The following is a 20,510-nucleotide window of genomic DNA, read 5'->3' on the forward strand; positions in this document are numbered from 1 at the left end:
AATATATAAACATTGGTCAAAACACTCGACTCCAGGTACACGACGTCCCGCTGAAAACACTTCACGCAAGTTGAGTTTCCTGAGATTCACAGAATTGACAGAAAAAGCACAATTTTGTGATATATATCGTTATCGGGATGAGAAATGTCTTATATTGGGATATGAGATTTTGGTCATATTGCACAGCCCTACATGCAGGTGGTGGAGTCAAATACAGGACCTTCGTGCTGCGAGGGAACAGCACTAACTACTCCATCTTTTTATCCTCAGATTCTATATTATACAGATCATTTTGTACAAAACAAGGGGTACACTTTTTTTTATAGTAGTGCTAAATTTACTAAAGTTGTGGACTATTTAGGGAGAAGGGAGTTGCGTCAGGTAGTGACGTCCATGTCATTGTCTGCAGTGTTACAGCTGCAGAGGCGTTAACAGTGTTTGCGTAACCTATTTCATTCCAGTCTGTAGGTTAAGCAGAGTCAAACTGATGTGGGATTGATGCGTGAAAGTGCTATAAAATGTTGTCTCCTTCTCTTTTTCCCTGCAGCTCAGCCTATTACATCCAAGCTTGATGACAGTTGGTGGGCATATAAGGATGTTGTCCAGGGGAGCTTTGTTCCAGGTAAATGATCTCCATCAAAGTCAAATACAATGGTTCAACACCAGATCAAATGTGTAAAGATGTTAGTCACTGACACAAGGGTTTCATTTTTTGGATCATAGTTTGTTAAATAAAATTCAAAATCTTTGAATTTAACAAATGAAGCTGATTATTAAGTTGCATATTTGTGTACCACACATGCATGTGTGTTGTTAACACTGCATTTTAGACCCAATCAAAATTTGGCTTCATTAAAGTCTTTAGAACTTAGCAACAGTGATGTACCCATAGGCGTTTCCCTGGTTACAGGTGGTTTCCAGACAGTTGCCGACTGGTCTCTAGACCGGTGTGACTGGGCCTAACCAAGCATGAAAGACTGGAGTGGTGGTGGTTTGCATAGTGGGTTGGAGTGTGGAGTAATCATAGGCAAGCTAAAGCAGGTCAAAAAGTTGGCCATATATGAAATTTATCAATTGGATATGGAGAAAGGTGTCAGCTGATCCACCAGGATTGATGCTAAGCTTGACTTTGGGGGCTACTAAAGTAATGCTACATTTAATTAGACACCTAACTATATTTTTTATAAAATTACAAACACATTTTATGTTTCCTCCTTTTAAAAGAACAAGCTTTTTTGGCTGTGGGGTGGTGTTAGACATCCACTCCAGTTATACAAGGTAATGTTACTCAGCAGCATTTGTTAAAATATTAAATGCATATGTACATTTATTCTGATGTGGTTCTGCTCAGTGTGTGCTGAACGGGGAGCTCATTTGTACAAGCCTTGGGACAATCACAACTTATGGTTCCCACATGCTACAACAGCATTGTGATGTAGTGTTTAACAAGGTCACATCACAGGAAGGTCTTTGGCTGAATCTGCTGTTTGCCTGAGGAGTCTGTAGAGCTGTTGAGGAGGAAGTGTGCCCTTTATCTTTTCAAAGAAACTTGGATGAAAAGGGCTGTCTTTTTCTAAATGTCTTTTTGGTGATCTTAAAAGCCTTTTACTTTTCAATTTTTGAGCCATATCTTCACATTGTTTTGAGGAAAGTTGTGTTTTCAACATCTTTTTCCAAGTTTACCCTCGGTAGGAAGGAGCGCCTTTTTTTGTAAGTTACATTTTTACTATTTTTTTTGTTAACATAAGCAATAACTTGCTTTTTCTTTAAAAAACAGCTGAAAGGCTAATTCAGCAGCAACAAGTGGCTTTCGTTTCACTTCCTGCAGTCCTTTTGCTTCGTGTCTTTCTGTCTGAATAGCACGTGCTGAGTTCACTCAATTTATTAAGTTTTGACTCCGACAAACAAGCACACACTGAAATCTACAGTTACTTTTATTTTTATGCATTCATGACGGAAGCCTGCTGTGTCTTTAATATGTATAATGAGTTAATGAATGCCTTTACTGTCGCTGCAAAGAGTCAAAGAAAAGGGGCTGCCTGTGTTTGACTGCACAATAGTCAAAGAAGGAAATCATAAACAAACAGAATAGTCATTAACAATAATGACAAAAAAGGTCTTGAAGAAATTTAATATGTACTGGTTGTTGTTCTGCATAATAATGAAGAGTCGCGTGTTGATTTGAGGTCCTTTTTAAAAGATTCAAGCAGCCCCATGTGGTGGTTTTTCTTTGATTCTGGTACAAATGTTCTTAATGCAAGTAAGTGATTTTTTTTTCTGTAACGTGAGAAAAGGGAAAGCACACCTATATGTACGATCCAATGCTTTACTAACATGACCCCGAAATAAGGGGTTTGAAGCTTATTGTCCTTGTAGTCATACATTCCCTTTTTTCTTCTTCACTCTGGTGTCAATGCTGTCTGTAGCTACTGGAGAGATTTCATCACTCAACGTGATGCAGGGTTTTGCAGTATCTTTCAACATCAACATTCTTTTCGTGTTGACATCAGGGCCAGCGATCACAGACTGTATTAGTAAATGACTTTGGAGATGATGTAGATGAGGGGCACATTCATTCACCTTTATACTTCTGCCTGTCACATGCAATTAATTAACTCGAGCCAAGGTAATGGAGTTGCCGAGGCACTGCAGCTGATCTTCCTCGCTGTGCCTCTGCACGTGTAGAAGGAGCTGGGATAATTTTATAATTACTTTGAAATCAGCTGAGTTTAATTTGGAGTTGTACTTTCATGCTCGTGCAAGAGTCGTGCTTTTAGATGCTGCGCCTCCTGTTTTAGAATGAGACTGAAATAATTCCAAATGAAGAAGTGTGATTGTGTGTGTGTGCATGTGTGAATTGCCTTCTGGGAAATTTGAGACTGTCAGTAGGCTCATCACATCAGCGAGCGTAGCCCGACTTTGACTACTGCTTTTTCACCCTCGATCTACTTTCACATGGCACCTTTCTTCTTGCTTTGTGTGAGTGCTGTGCCAGCACAGGAGAAATGCCTGCTTCAAGCTGTTTTTGGAGAGTAAAGTGGGAATGTAGTCAGCAGAAAAAAAGAAAGAAAATGGAATGGTATTCAAAACTCAGTTCACTGTCATCTTGTGCGTATTTGCTGTGATCACCTTTGCACCCTCATGAGATACACAGGCTGAGATAAGAGAGGGACACAGCTGTGGGTGTTTTTCAAAAGGAAAATGGACTGAGATGAGTGTCTGCAACCTCTAAAGAGAAACACAAATTCATATAGCCTCTAGAGCGAGATTACTGTGAGATGCTCCACCAGATTTTGTAGGGAGCACAAATGAGCCAACTACTGGGCTACTTTGTCGTAAACACTGAGATTTTCAGAATAACAGATAAGAGGAGGCAGAGAGGAAGGAGTCTGGCATTGCTACTGTGGTTAGCTCATGAGCTATTTCTTTGGCACCGTAAAATACAAAACTAAATATAACACGAGATACAGTATGCACCGCAGAAACCATGCAACACCGGAGAGCCTTTGGCAGACGTATATGGCAACAAGTATCTCTGGTCCTCCACTTCACTTCACAGGTTCAACCAACAGCACCTATACTGAGAAAATAATCTCATATCCACCAGGAACGCCAGCAAGATGTCACATAATTTAAACGGTACTTATTTTTTGCATCCATACTTGGCTCACCAAGCTAGAAATGACTGTCAAAATGAACAGTTAATGAATCATCAGATGTGACTTATTCGAAGCTGGAGATTGGTTAACTGGCGCAGCCTGCTAGATCTCCAAGTTAAAGCAAAAAGCAAATGTTCACATGGCCCTGAGTAAACTGATTACCCTATATCGATTTTTGAAGTAAAAAGAAGCAAGAGCCTGTTCTCGTTCCCAGGATGTATATTATTGCACTGGTGGTACAAGGCGTCCTTTTCAGACCTGGTTATGGTAAAAGTGAGGCACATCTGCTAACCAAGCACCCAAAAGTAGTTTTTAGTGTGAAAAAACTACAGAGAAAAAAAATAATGATAAACTGTAACAAATTATCTTCTTTTACTTTCTTCTAACAATATTAAGCAGTATTCTGATTGGATATTTCTTTGGTGGTTTAGCCTAGTTAAAAATATTTTTGAAGCGTTCTAGTTTTTGGTTTGATTTGAAATATGCTACTTGTGCCACTGTTTCTGGTAGTTCAGTTCCAATCAATCTTAACATTAAAGCACTTTTGCAGTAGAAAAATACTGACTACCAGTTACAATGCAATGTTCTGCTGGCAAACCTTGGGTCCTGGCATTCACGTGTAAGTTACTTTGACACCTACCACCCACATAAATACAGTTACAAGCCAAGCACACACAAACACACCCATGGCAACAGCAGCCTCTCCCAGCAAGACGATATGTACCAAAATGCCGCAAAAACTGTTAAAGCGCGACTCAAGAAACATGAAAGAGAGCCCGAGGTGCGTGACCCAGCACAGGCTGACTGAGCCTTCTTTAGAAGTGGCATAACAAGGATGATCCACCCCACAACCCACAGGATCCAAAGAACCTGCTGCAATGGCACGACAAAACAGTCCTCAGAGTTCCTGCCTCCAAGGGGTCAAAGGTGATCTGGCCTCACACAGGGAGCCAATATCACAGTTGATATTGCTGTAATGCTTGAGTGGTTTATATGGCCAGTTGTGTAAAGCTGTTGTATTTTCACTTATACTGATTCCAACCGAGAAAAACTAATTATGTTTGAAGGATTTTCAGCTGCAGCCGTTCCTTTCTTTTATACCAGTCATTACAAAGACGGCTTTAAGCTGCTCGCAGTGTCTTTGCATTGCAATTATGCTTTCAATTCAAAGGACGTCAAGTTAGAACAACTAATTTTTCTAGGTTTCAAAGTGATCTAACAATGAGATTTCACTTTAATATAATGATAAGGTATGTTTTACAATGTGCTTCTGAATCAACCTAAAAATATGAACTCATTTAATAATAATAATAATAATGGATACTTTATTGATCCCCATGGGGAAATTACTTGTTTTTCTCTGCATTTGACCCATTCACTCAGTGAAGCAGTGGGCAGTCAATTTAACAATTTAACAATTTAACAATTTAACAGTCAATTTGATATTTGCATTAGTTATTCGGTGAGCATTAGGCTTCAACTTTCTCTCATGCTTTCTCTCCCCATCTCTCTTTCCTTGCATCAGACTCTAAGGGGCGCCAGGTTCATCCTTTCGTTGTACATTTCTTATATATATTTGATCACATCTGTGTTTGGTTGTCTCCCTGTCTCCTTTCATCTTCTCCCTCCCCTTGGGTTTATTCTCTCTCATCTCCTCTGCCCTTTCAGCTTCTCTCCTCCTCCTTCATTCCTTGGTTTCCCCTATGCTTATGGCTGGTCCACTCGTCTGCTTTTCGTTTGCCTCTGCTCTTATTTTCCTGTCTCCTTTTCTCCAGCATATCCAGATTCTGGCCCAGTCACCCACCCTTTTCTCTCCATCTCTTTCTTTGTTATCCTGCTCATTTCTCTCCTTTTGCTTGTTCCCTGCAGCTCAGTCTTCATTCTAGCCTGAGTGGCCAAGAGATGTTGCTGTCATTCACTTGAATTTGCTCACATCTTGAGGGCCATTCAGAGCCAGAGGAAACCTGGACTGTGCGCAGTGGTTGACGATGGCTGATAAGGCCATTTCCTCAGTGAACATTTAAGTGGACATGTGGAAAATAGACAGAGGTTATATTTTGTAGGTCACACTAACCTAAAATGTCATGGTAACAGAAAACACCATGTTGGTCTTGGTGTATTTCATCTTTAATGTGGAAGACTAGCAATAAGCTAAAAGCAAACAGACTCAAGCAGCCTGTCTGAGCGTGAACAAAAACTGAAATCACAAGTTTTAAGATTATTCTTCTAAAGAGTAACAGAGCAGACTTTCACCTATGACAGCAATGCAGAAAACAGAGATGACCCAAAATGTGCTGTAAATTAATGATCCAACTGATACTGTAATTTGTGTGGTAGCAGTGAAGACGCACTGTAGCTAAAGTCATTAGCAAGTATCAAATTAAAGATTTTACATTAAACGTGTTAACAAAAAAATGACACATTTTGCACACTCAACAAAATTCATAGCATAACCTTTTGTTTTGTCAAATACTCCTGTACTCCAGCTAATTGCTAACTCTGTGCAGGGGTGCCTTAAAATATAGTGAAGATGGTGTACACATTTACCTTTTACTGCTTAGGGGCACATATGGACCTTTATGGCCCTCAGATAATTACCCATAGGACATACACATGTAAATTGTATCTCCATTCCAAATGCTGACCAATTAGTTTTTATTACATATACTGCACCTGAAAGCAGGTGGGGGAAAAGAGCAAGACAAAGTGCAAGACGCAGATTTTCCCAGCGGGTAACGCTGCTACTTAATGCCACCTCCAGCTTTTTAATACAGACTTTGTAGGTCTATAAATACCAGTTGACTGATGTTTGTATCCTGCGTGGAACAAAATGTCAGAGTCCTGATTTCTACTGTTAGCTTTATTTTCTGACTTTATTCTTCTTATTTTATATAAGTAATTTTAATTTTTGTTTGGGGATGAAAATGACTTGATTGGATTTTGGTTTAGGTTAATGTGGACCTTTTAATGTTAACTTTGGCTTGTTTTGACAGCAGCAGTCAAAACTATGGTTTATATAAAAAAAACTGAATAAAATATTAGTTTAGTCAGGGAGTGTCATTATGAGAATCTTGAATTTTGTGCAGTATATATGTCAGAATGATTTCAGATCTTTCTACAGTGCAGTAAAGTAGTAACAGTAATATGACTAAATGCTCATCCTGGGTAAATAAGGGGAACTCAGTGAACAGTGAATGGAAACTTGTGTTCAGCTACTTATGTTATAAAATGACTACTTGTAGCCATGGTGAGTCCCATTTATCTTCTACGGCTCTGGGGTCGTTCTTCCTAAAGTCTGAGTATGAGTTCGTCAGGGTTATCTGCGCTGTGGATCGGAGTCTGCAAACACAAGCATGTAATTGAAATGGGCCTTTATCAGTCCAAGGAGAGAAACCTGTTATAAGAACTATGAGATTTAAAGACTTTTTGAGTATGACTCATACTGCAGGCTAAGTCAGGAAATCTCTGCTTGTGTTACTTCAGTTAATTTTCTTAGCTATGTCGACTGATTCTGGGGCTAAAAGTTTGAGTCTGTTGATCTTTGGAAATATTTAAACATGTGTTTAACAGATTTTCATCACACCAAAGCAGATAGTCTTTGTTCATCTCTGATGAATCTCTGACCTTTGCTCTAGTCCCACTCTGAGGTTGACATTTTTATTTTCAAATTTCAGTATATTTCTGAACTTCAGTTGGATACCATAGGAAAAGTAGTTTATCACATTAATTTATCTCATTCTTTGAAAAGCTTCCAAAGACTAGAAGAGCTTTTTTCTTCTGCCCACTTAGGTTAATAACTTAGGACATTCCCATCATTCTCAGTTACAGTCTGCTACAAATAAGAGATCCAATGGAATAATTAACAGTGTTGTACTTAAAACCTTTGAACATGTAAGCACAGCGAATCGAGATACAAAAGTACCTTATTGTTCCTTTAGTGGCACAGCATTATAAGATTATCACTGCGGTGTTACCATAGACTGTATATAAAAGATGGAACACTGCATCAACGTCAGCATTTAGTCTGCCACCTTTTATTGCAATTTAATGCAAATTAACAGACGATACCTGAAAATACTAAATTTTCACTCACACTAAGGCTCAACATTCTTAGTAGTATAGTATCACACAGCACACACCACATGTTATTCTCTTGTATGTCTTTTTGGAAGATTTAAACGCAGTCTCAAATTATTTAAATGTCCTGTTTATGTGAATACACTCTACAGTGGAAGGATAAATGAGGTAAACACTTGATTTGATGTATTTCTTTTGCAATAAGAAATAAAAATTACATTCAGCTCTGCCATTTTGAACCTTCTTCAAATAAACTCAAACTTCGTGACACCTGTACTAAATCCTTTCATTTTTTTCAAATCTGAATTCTTCAAAAAGAATCTGCTGTGCTATAAATGTGTATTTATTTATTTTTTTGCCTGCAAACTGGTGAGACTGGTTTCTGTATTCCTTTTAAACTTCCAGTTCCTTGGCTCCGTGCAGCAAACTGAATAAACTGTCAAGCTGCCATTCTCCAACACACATATTTTCTGTTAGAAGTGGCAACGTGTGTGTTTCCTTTGTGAAGTACCTCATTTTTTGCTACATCCCTCTAAGAGGACATAGCAAACAATATCTGTTTTTGCTTTAGACATACAGAAAGTCAAGGAAGACCTTCAAATAATAATTGGTCTTTTCTTAAGCAAATGCCAGGTAAATTATTTGAGTCAGGAGAATAAGTTCCATGTCTCCCCTGCTAACTCTGCAGTCTGCATTTCATTCAGGAAGAGCCCATCCACGGCCATGTTTTGATTGGCTTTCTCTATGCTTGGAATAGAGATCAAGCAAATGCAAATGAAGTGTTGTGAGGTCTTGATGACACTTGATTTATGTTATGGCAACATGACAGGAAGCTAGCGAGACACCATGTTCGTGTGGTTTCTCTCACTTTGTCATTGTATGTGTTTCTGGGCCTGCCTTGATATGAGGAGCTGAAAGGACGGAGGGAAGAAAGACAGGGAAAAAAGTCTGAGGAGCGGGTGAAGAATAGAGGAAAGAAGAAAAGCAAAAGCTCAGGGGAGCTGCCCTTTCCTGCTGATGGATCTCAACAGTAGCTCTAACCGTGCGTGCGCATGTGTGTGTGAGACCACCTTAAAGTGAGGGGGCCGGGTGGTGAGGAAAGAAAGGAGAGCTGAGGGAATTGAGAGTCTACCTTTTAGCTCTCGGTAGCTGCAGCGAGGAGGTGATTAAAGGCAAATTTAACAACGGGAAAGAGAGGAAGAACAAATGAAAGGTATATTTTTACAATTTTGCACTTTGGGTCACATTTAAAGTTCCAGGAAAATTACAGCTTTCCATAAAGCCTGTGACATATTATAGAAACCTGTCTGACTACCTCTACCTTAAAATGGTGTCTCTTTTCTAAATAAATTCTTACAGCACTTTAAGCAAGGCATTCTGCAGTGAAATCCGAGTCGGAAGTCTAAATTGTAATAATTTTATTATCAACACGGCTGTCTGCAGGCACTATGTGAGGCTATTAAAACACTCTGCTTCCTATTTATGGACAGAATTTCAAGGTCTAGTGTAAGTTAGGAAAGAAACATGATGGGGATGCAGTGATGTCCTTTTGGCATCATCGCACAAGGTTCTTCAGTGCTGACTTGACAGTCATACAGCTGGAATGCTCAACATCACCAAAGTGCTTCTCTACTTGAAAGAGGCAGGCGTGTTTCCTTCAGATGAAGGTGGGGAGGTGAAGGACTTAAAGCTTCTTGGAATTTTGTTCACAAAACGGGGAGCATATGGCATATTATGGTAACAACTACAAGAACAGAGTCATGAACATGAGCAAATTATCAAATTAGATAGCTAGATTGACCAAGCTTATTCTTTAAAATCCACTATAAGAGCCCAGAGTAAAACTGCTTCTCCTCCACAATGAGGAAGCCTACAAGGTACTTGATGTGAATTCCCTTGTCTATCCACCTGGGTGAAGGCCCCAGAACCAGCCCAAGACTGGAGGAATTATATTTCTCTGCTGGCTCAGGAACTGCTGGGAATCCCCAGGTGGAGCTGGAAGTTATAGCAGCTCCAGTTGGTACCTGTTACAACTGCGACTTCAAATAGACTAGAACAGGGGTGTCAAACTCAAATACACAGTGGGCCAAAATTCAAAACTGGAACAAAGTCGCGGGCTAACGTTAATATTTATTGAAATGAACATGAGCAATATAAAAGAATGAATCTTTTCTTATGGACTAAAACACGTTTTGCTGAAAAACTGAATATGGAACAAGCAAAGCTTAATAATAAACAATATATATATTAGCTGTATAATACCAGTAGGCCAGCTCTGATAGTAATTTGGTGTGGCTTCGTGGGCCAAATGTAATTAGGCTGCGGGCCAAATTTGGCGCGCGGGCCAGAGTTTGACACCTATGGACTAGAAGGTTTGGGTAACGGCTGTGGAACTTCACACTAAATCCCCCCAAATGCAGAGCTTGCTAGAGAGCATGTATGATTTCTATAATTGGAGCTTGCAACGCAGGGTTTTCTGGTTGTGTGGCCCGAGCCTAAAGAACCTTGAGATGAGTATTGTGCTATGATGAACTGGCGCTATACAGATACGCCGGTAAACCCTGGACAGGTCACCAGTCCATCGCAAGGAGATCACGCTAACACATACAGTATCCACTCCGAGGTATTAGTCACTTTAAGTTGGCCTACACAAACACATCTTTGATATATTATTTTGCACAAGTTCACCACAGGCAGGGTTTGCATGCAAGTAGCAGAGTTTTAGCTGCTGGTAGGTGAAATCTGGCAACACGAGATCATCAACTTATGCTGCCAGTTAGCAACACCTTGACTAATGAATCAACAGTATTCGGTTCCACAGAACCGTAAGAGGAGTAATGCGTGAGGTGCCTTAATAAATGAGTTCTGTGTAGAAATGGCTGTATGGAGTCAGAATTTGTCAACCACCAAATGCACTCCATTTATCACAGCAGAGGGAAAAAATCCCTTCTATTGCATCTTCATAGCAACAGTCTATCTGTTAATGCTTTTCAAAGCAAAGCCATCAAAAAAATAATTGCCATTCAAATTCTTTGTTCTCTCAGTGTTTATTGCCAACAGAGCAGGTTATGGGTTTAAGAGTCCCCACTGCATTTTCTCAAGGAGTTTTTCAAATGGAGCCACGGAAAAATGTTCACTGGGATACATCAGCAATATGCATATCACACGTCTATGAACGCATCTTTGTAGCTGCAGCTTCATAAGGAATAGGAACCCGAGTGCTCCTTTGTCACTAAGACTCGCCACAACATTTCTTCTTCTAATTCTAATTAGGGTGTTATTTACTCAAATAAAGTGTACAATGTTGGAGTGACTTAAAGGTCACTAAAACATGAACAAAACAAAACAAAACAGACGGTGTCACCTCCACTGAGGTGTTTGTGCAACTTATATATATGTCACACCTCTTGTGTTATTTTAGTATTGTAAAGATGGAGGCGTGTGCCTGTACACGATGTAATGATGTTCACTGTGTCTGTGTTTGTAAGTGTGTATGCTGGTTATATACTGTAACATCACAGTTCCGGGTTGTTATTTGGGTGTGCTGCAGAGTAAGTAGGACACCACACTAGTGATCAGAGGAGCCCCTGCCACTTTTTATTTCTTTCTTTCTCTCTTTCTCTTTCGTTTTTCTTTCTTTCACCCTCATGCACAAACATTGCTTTTACTCATATATTTTTCTGTCGATGTCATTGTCATGCAGTTTTCCTACTTCTGCTTCCTACTTGCTTACTCTTTCTTTATAAAATCTGTCTCTCACACACAGTGCAGAGACTCAGAGTCATAAGAGACAAGGGGGAGAGGGAAAAATGAAGCGAAGTAGCGAGATCAGGGGAAGAGGAGGAGGTGGAGGAGGAAACTACATTTCTCTCACGCAGTAGAGGAGATATGAGCAATTTTAGATGGAACTAAAGGACAGGCTGTGTGTGTGTGTGTGTGTGTGTGTGTGTGTGTGTGTGTGTGTGTGTGTGTGTGTGAGCAAGCGAGAGAGAGGGAAAGAGAGAGGTGTGAGAGAGAGCGGGAAAAGACATAAAAGACTGAGTATGGGAATGAAGTTATGCTACTCAATCTCAATAATCTCCTGATATCATTACATATCCACATTCTCCATGCCTGATGGCTGCCCGCTACATTTCTTGCAATTACTCACCGCAGTAACAACATTAGAGCTAATGCAGGGGGTGATTATGGCACCTCTACTATTTGTTCTTATTTAGCTGGGCTGCCGCAGGCCGCTGTAATGGACGGGCATGTGCTCTCTGAGACGACCTGTTTGCCGTAGTTAAAGATTTCACTGGATTCATCATCTAATATAATATAGTGTAATCCAGCAGAGCTGAGATGAGATGAGGTAGCTTGCCAGGTACAAAGTGTGTCATTAGGGTGCATTTTCTGAACCATTTTCCATCATAGCTGCAGCTGTAATCTTATGGTGAATGTGCAGGTTGGTATGGGGCTTGAACCTGTGACCTTGCAACAAATTAAAGATAATATGCTCAAATTGTTTTGTACTACTTAAAATTAGGTTAAACCAGAAAATCTGATGCATAAGTTTAAAGTTTAATTCCAGTCGTTAGTTGCGGGATCCATGAAGCAGTTGTGGAATTAGTTTCTTTATTTGCTTTAAGATACAAAACTGTCTGAACACTTAAACATAATATAGACTTTTTAACCATAGAGTTAAGTGGCACAGACACCAAAAGCACATGTCAGTCCAGATAGTAACATTAGCATTGTCACTGCAAAGGTACCGTAACATGAAACATCGTATTATCTGCTAAGAATCAATAATTTATTTCAGTTCAGTTCAATTGAATTTGAGTTTTTTTCTGTTTAGTGCCAAATCACACCTACAGTCACCTTAAGGCACTTAATATTATATAAAAGACCCTACAATAATACGGAGAAAATCCCAACAATCAATTGATCCTCCTTCAGCAAACATTTGGCAACAGTGGGAAGGAAAAACTCTGACAGAACCAGGCTCAGTGAGGGGCAGCTATCTGCCACAACATAATGGGAGTGATGGGAGCAGGACAGGAGGAGAACCACTCAGTGAACAAGAAACAGTCAGTGCATCAGCCCCCAGAAGCCCCCAGAAGCCTAGGCCTGTTTCAGCGTAGCTGAGGGAAGATACAGGATCACCTGATCCAGTCTATCTGCTTTGTTGAAAAGGAAAGTTTAGCCTAATCAGTCTATAACTACGTACTCGTAGTTCATACTCTGAATCTCTCCCTCCTGCAATACTGTAAGAAAAAATTACAGTGAAAGGCTGACTAAGTCTCGTGGAGACGGTGTTGCTGAATGAATGCAGTCAGCTCTAATCACATCTGACTGCACATCTTATACCTGATCACTACTGCTCCTGTTTTCATTCTAATGGGCTTTGTTGTTTGGTTTTTAATCCTGATGTATCTTCACATCATTAAATATTCCATTAATTATTTGCTGTGTGCATATTGTGTGTATTGTAACTATTTCTGATTGAGCTGCTGACTGTGGTGGGCCAGGGCATTCTTGTAAATGACATTTTAAATCTAAAACAAAAAAAGCTAAAATATGCTAAATATAGTATAAAAAATGTGTCACTTCATGCCTAACCCTAGAGGTTTTATAAAAAAGTAAGTTGTCTGTAGAAATAATGATTTAGTAGCTGAAAACCACCACTGGGTTTATCTATTTAGTTGGTCTTCGTACATCTCCATGTCTTCAACTGAAATCTATTTCTAAGCTATCTCATGTAACTGGGATGGTTAAAACACAAATCATATTGGATGATGTTAAGCTTCACACTGAATGCATAAAAATTCAGCAGTTCAACCCGACTCTAGATAGAAAAATAACCTAAACCCACTAAATACATTGTCTTTTGTTCTTATACTGTTTTGTGAAAATTTACTATTTGGATTAAAGCAATGCCTTAAAGCTTAACAATAAATAAATAAAAACTGTCACTTTTTCACAATAATGGAATACAGTCAAGCGGTTCAAGCCAGGTGTAACAATATTTGGTTTCTTCCATGCTGCTAGCATGGAAGAAACCAAGGCTACTGCTTCTAGCACTGCTAAAGTTAGCCAGACTCTGGAAACTAACCTGATATCAACAATTAAAACAAGATTCGATTAATTAGTAATGTAATTAAGTGTTTTTATAGCTATTAAAATTATTAAAAAATTAGTCACCAGAAACACAGAAGCCTGAATTTTAAAGAACTGGGTAAACAAATATGCCTGACTGTAAACTTTAGTTGCTGTTAAGCTGGCTGCCAGAGAGATAATAATAATAATAATAATAATACATTTTATTTGAGGGCGCCTTTCAGAAACCCAAGGTCACCTTACAAAAAACACAATTAATAAAAGGAACAGTAGTCATAAAATACATAAAATAAGTTAAAATTACAAAACAGAGCGTGACAACAGATAAAATCAGCATTAAAGCGAATAAGCCAGTTTAAACAGATGTGTTTTGAGCTGTGTCTTAAATACGGAGAGGGAGTCAATATTTCTTAGTGCAGGAGGAAGAGAGTTCCAGAGCCGAGGAGCAGAGCGACTGAAAGCTCTGTTCCCCATAGTGATAAGGTGTGAGGACGGAACAGTAAGATGAATAGCAGATGATGATCTGAGAGTGCGGGAAACAGTGGTGATATGGAGCAGGTCACACAAATATGAAGGAGCAGATTTATGGATACCCTTGTATGCAAGAAGTAAGATTTTAAAATTTATCCTGGCTTCTATGGGCAACCAGTGAAGCTGCTGTAGAACTGGGGTAATATGAGCACTTAACGGAGTGCAAGTTATGACCCGAGCTGCAGAATTTTGAAGAAGTTGGAGTTTATGAAGGGACCTTTTAGGGAGACCAAATAGGAGGGAATTACAGTAATCAATACGGGATGTAATAAGACTATGGACAAGGATGGCAGCAGCATGGGGAGTAAGGAAGGGACGGAGTCGGTGAATATTACGTAAATGGAAGTAAGCAGACCGTGTTATGTAATTAATGTCAGACTGGAATGAAAGAGTATTATCAAGTATGACACCCAAACTCTTAACCTGAGGGGAGGGAAGGGTGGGAGAATTTTCAACGTTAATGGAAAAGCTGTGGGATTTGGTTAAGATAGATGGTGTACCAACAAGTAAAACTTCAGTTTTATTACTGTTAAGTTTGAGGAAATTGGAGGAGAACCAGGATCTAATCTCAATAAGACAGTCTGAGAGGGAGGTAGGTGGGAGGGATGAATTGGGTTTAGAAGAAAGGTAGAGCTGGGTGTCATCGGCATAACAGTGAAAATTTATGTTATATTTTCGGAATATATAACCAAGAGGAAGCATATAAATAATGAATAGAGATGGAGAAACTCCTTTTTTAATGTTTTTTTATATAACAACTTAGCTTGGCGTGGAGTAAGCATGGGTGAATGAGGCCTTGACTGGTCTGGTTTTCCATCATCCACTTGGTCATGAATTTCCTGTCCTGTCCGGCTCCCAGCCTGTTGTGGCAGATGGCTACCCCTCCTGGAGCCAGGTTTCTTCCTTTTAAAGGGGAGTTTTTCCTTGCCAACAAAATACTTGCCCATAGGGGGTTGTCTATTGTCTATTGAGGTTTCTTTGTAATATTGTAGGATCTTTGCCTTCATAACATTATGTGCCTTGAGATGACTGTTGTTGTGGGTTGGTGCTATATAAATAAAATTGAATTTAATTGAATTGGATTGAATTAATGGCCTGCTTTAATCCAGATGCTTCGAAAAGCTATAGATTTTAAACTTTAACAGGGTGTCAATATAAATGAAAAAAATAAAAGAACATATTACTGATTAGCAATAAAACCTTTATTATTAGAACTGTATTATTGGAACGGTAACATTTAGCAATCATACAACCCTGGGAAGGGTTAACTGATGGCACGCCCGGTGGGCCAATGGGCCGATGATTTTTTATTTTTTTTTATAACTGTATAAACAATGAAAGCTGGTGGATTGGCCAGATGCTGGCAGATGTGTACAAATAACTCAGTTGTTTGGTGGTGGCTATGGCGGAGCTGCCACAAGAGGCCAGGTGGATGAGCAAAAGGGGAGGCAGGAGGAGCAGAGACCCGAGGCGGCTGCCGGTCCGAGTATCAGGTGAACTGAACTTCAGGTAAGAAGTTATAACCTGCAGTCTATCTGGGTCAGATATAAACGAAGTTTAGGTGGAGTTTATTTTCGTTGTGCTGACTTTTTACAGTCAGTTACAATAACTCGGACTGCATTCTAGCTAGCATGACGGAGTTTATATACTGCTGGGTGGATGCTATGATGTTACTGATAGTGAACTTTATTTTGTTCATAAGGTTAATTATTATAGAGTTGCCAACAGTCCCCTAAAAAATGGAATCGTCCTGTATTCAGAGAAAATATTACGTGTTTCGAATTGAGCTGAAAAGAAACAAAGTTTGTCCCGTACTTCAGCTAGAATGAAAAAAGACACAAAGCTGGATTTATTCTGTGTCTTTACGCTGTCAGCTGCCTCTTCTTCTCTCATTCAGTCATGAAACTGATCAATGATCAGCTGATCGGCTTTTCTCTCTTATTTGTTTATCGCCCACTTTGTGCCAGAAAGAGGAAACCAGCGGATGTCGCGCTAAACAACAGCAGCATATTTAAGCTTGATCAGCTGTTGTTAGAATTTATTTAATATTAATTTCTAGTATCAGCTGATGTTTGCTGGAGCCAAGCTGTAAAAGCTGCTGGTCATGATGTCGGTTTGGATATGTGGTGAGAGGGAAACATGAAGATGAAACCAGGAGACGTCCTTACTGAATCATCAGAGCTGAACAGGTGATGGAGAAACAGGTTTACCTTTTAGGTGACATGAATGAGTTGAAGAGAAGTTATGAACTGTTTCTGAGAGACAAATAACACCAGGATCCTTTTCTAAGTAGCTGACAGCTGGTAACTGTGCAGGGGCGGATAGCAAAGTTTTGCCAGGGGGCAGGTAGGGCATTAACAGGGAGAGGGGGGCACAAAGAAATACTTTTCTTTCTTATTCTTTTTTTAAAATGTCTCGCTTTTATTAAATAATTATCTGAATCTTGCAACCAAAGTTTTTATCTGATGTACCACGTTAGAAATCATACATATACCAACAAGACTGTACATCACTGTCACAACAGTGTTTGTTTTCTTTCAAAGGCTTTATGGCTTTTCCCATAATACCTGGTGGGCCGGTCTCTAGTCAAAATGCCCGGGTGATTTTTTTGTCGCAGTCCAGCCCTGGGCAAGACACACAGTGAATTAATCTCAGAAGGTGCATTAAAAAATAAATGGCCGGGCCAGCGGTGCACATCGCAAATTAGCTCGCATAGACACATTAGTTGTGCCACTTCCTAATGACGGTATCTTAGCTAACAACCCCAACTACCAGATTCAACTTGTAATTGGCTAAAAATCAGTTATCCTACTGGTGAGAGGGACGTTGCTAGCTGGCAGTTTTTTCAAGCGATGTTGAAATTTCCACATTCTGACACCTCAAATGCTTCAGGAGCTTTCTGCTCACAGCCACCCTGGGGCACACTGACAGAGGCGAGGCTGGCGAACTCCCAACTCTTGAGCCACGATTGCTCTTCGCAATTTCTCTGTAGGAAAGACATTTTTAAGTATTATGATGATGTGTCTCTGTTCCATTGTTAATTGCCTTTTTCTTGCCGTTTTTGTAGCAACACAGAACTTTCCGCAGTAAAATACGCATGAAGCAAACATTAAATTATATGCAACATTCTCTGACTGGAAGAAATTTGTTTAACATTTAAACCTTTTGTCTGCGTATTCCAGCATATAAAATAAAATAGTTTTTTGCGTTTACACTCACTCTTTCAAATAAATGCAAGTGAAACACAGCAGAAAATAAATAAAATCAAAGACTCAGTGGTCCTGTTGCTCTATTTTCACCTGTATAGCAGGAGTTGGGCAGGCGGAGGTTTGCCCTGGTGCAGGTTTGTCGTAACAGTCAGTGGAAGGATCTGGGAGTTTCACATTCCCGTGGCAGTGTACTGTCGGTGCTTGCTTGGAAGTTTAGGGGTTTTTTTTGCTGTTTTTGTCACTTTTTACAGAATCAAACTCAAAGTAAGGTCATACTCTCGTTATATTATCCATTGTTGATCTGCACACAGCTGTTGCCACGAACATCGCACTCGCTTACATCATTGTCATGAGACACTCTCGCAAAAAAATCACGGTTATAGTAACGCAGTAATGCGGCGTGCTTACGGGAAAGTAACAGTAATCTAATTACCTTTTTTGCAATAGTAATCCCTTACATTACTCGTTACTAGGGCTGGGCCATATTATACCGTTCACGGTAATACCAGTACAATGCTAGGCAACGATAAGAAAATGAAATATCGCGATAGATATTGGGTAAAATGCTGAGTGAAATTGTTGAGTGAAACGGATGAAGCAGAATTGGTTTGTAAAAATGGTGCAACTTAACTGGTTTGGTGTTTGTCCGTCAGATACACAACAAAGCACATTTTTTCTGTAGAACATGCAATTGGGCCGTCGTTATTGCCGTATTTGTTGGACTAACGTGCTCGTAAATCTGGGAGCGATCTGGGTCCTAAACTCCATCCTTTAAGGTCCCGAAGTCAAACGAACATCACTGAGAGTTAAAAACTGTCTAAATTCTTTCATCTTTAATAAAACGATCAGCATTGCTGCTTTACCAGGTGTAACTATGATGTTTAACATCCAGTCATCCATGAAAACAGAATTCATTACATTTAACAGAGTTAGAAGCTAGCAGGAAGTTAGCGGAAGTTAGCTCGCTAGTTTCACTAGTTACCTAAGCATGATATTTGATTTGATTTGATATACCTTTATTAGTCCCACAAGGGGAAATTTCATGTTAAGGCTGCCGACCTATTGCACGCAATGGCGGTGCCATCTTACCCTCCAACCATACATACATTACACAAAAACATCACATGGAAAAGATAGGTCCGAGAGGTATAACAATGGAAAAAGCACCACATGAGGAAAGATAAGGAGAAAAAATAACTCCCCCCAGACTGAGCTCCAACAGGGCGATCAGTTTGAGAACAGAAAAAAAAAACACCTCTGCACATGAAAAAACTCTTAATACACCAAAGAAACACATGACAAGCAACAGGGATGGGTAAAGGGTGAGAGACAGCCAGTGTAGACAGTACATCCGAGCCTGCAGCATAACCGCTGGTCTCCTTGATCCACCGTCAGCATCGGAGGGGAATAAGCGTCGAAGGCGTTTGGAGGGGGAGGGGGGATGAGTGTACATCTACATGTGTATATATATGTCTGTGTGCGTGTCTGTGTATGTGTCCAGAGTTCAGCTGAGACAGTGTCCTTCCCCCTGCCAGGCTAAGTAAACAGTCTTCCAGCCAACCCAGGTGACCTTGCATAGAATGGGAAGAACAGTCTAAACACAGTCGTTATCAGGGTGTTGTTGTTCAGCTCCAGCCTTGAGCCCACAGCTGGCGCCAAAGGGGTATCCACATGAAGTGATGGTGGTTTTTACTTTAGTGCAAACAGCTCATGAGAATTTCAAAGCTGTTCTAACAGACCAACACTGGTCTCTCAATCTCCCGTTGGAGAGCCGTGAGCTTCTCCATGATGTTATCAACCTTACGCTCCGTGATGTTGTCATTCTTGTGCTCAAAGAGCCGATTCTGAGAACTCACGACCACAGTGAGCTTCTCCAAGATGTAATCCAGTTTGTACTCAGAGATCTTATTCTGAGTATCCACGGCAGCCGTAAGCTTCTCCAAGATCTTATCCATGCTGCACTCAATGAGCCCATTTTGAGAAACTCCCGCCTCGTCCCATCGTTTCAATCCCACCGGGCAGCCTTGTGGGGGTTTGAACAGCCAGTTCCGCTTTCTTAATTCTTCGATAAGTCAGGGCCAAGCCAGCTCCGATCAGCAAGAACCCTGTTATCATGGTTCCGAATAGGTAGATATCTTCATCACTCAGGCTCACCCGAGCCCAGACTTCTCGTTGAGAAAAGGGTGTCAATTGCATTCAGGGACCAGTTGATCAAATCCATAATTCCTCTTTTAGGTTTTAGAGAACAGACTGTGAGAGAGTGTTCCAGGGAAAAGTAATACAAAAAACACGAGACTAGACAAGGACACAAGAGGCTAAGCAGGGAAGCTAAGGGAGAGGAGTAGGAGAGGAGAAAAGTGCGACCGCCTTCGTCAAGAGCAAGAGACAGAAAATAGCATGTTCTGACAGAGATTTCTAAAAAAGGTGGTATATAATGATGTGCTACGTGATCGCTAGCGACACAGCTGTGTTAGCATAACATAAACAGTGAAGCTGGAGGATGAACGCTCACACTTTTCCACTCGATAAACGTTAACGTGAAGGTTCCTGATGGTTAGAGACAAATGCAATCGCATGGCAGGATGCTGTAAACGAACCAAACTTCAGTCAGGAGAACAACTGAGATAATCCATCCAAAATACGAGGTTAGTCATTAATATACTGCAACATGGGAATAGAGCAGCTGTGATAGAATACAGCATTACTGAATCAATGGTACAGAAGTGGAGGAAGCAAGAAGAATGAGTTGAATAAAGTTTGATTCATCTGACTGTTTTGTTTCGCTTAATGTGCCTAGTAATCCCGTGCACCTTATGGTCCGAAAACGTTTTTATTTTATTTGACGTTTTTATTTGGCACACTGCAGTTTCATGTTGCAAAGCACCTCTTTTTAACTTCAGTGGATATTATACATGGTTATGCTCAGGATATGTCA

At 40.1% G+C, this 20,510-nt stretch overlaps 1 protein-coding gene across 1 annotated transcript in view; it reads left to right on the plus strand.

Annotated features, from left to right (window-relative positions):
* The window catches only part of LOC308411954 (carbonic anhydrase-related protein 10-like), a 144,052-nt gene that overhangs the window by 7,189 nt on the left and 116,353 nt on the right, over positions 1-20,510 (plus strand). The window contains exon 2 of the mRNA XM_080906022.1: positions 548-622. Coding sequence (XP_080762148.1) covers positions 548-622 — 75 coding nt within the window. The remainder of the gene's footprint in view (positions 1-547; positions 623-20,510) is intronic.

The sequence above is a fragment of the Rhamphochromis sp. 'chilingali' genome (assembly GCF_963969265.1).
Source record: "Rhamphochromis sp. 'chilingali' genome assembly, chromosome: 15".
NCBI classification, from domain to species: domain Eukaryota; kingdom Metazoa; phylum Chordata; class Actinopteri; order Cichliformes; family Cichlidae; genus Rhamphochromis; species Rhamphochromis sp. 'chilingali'.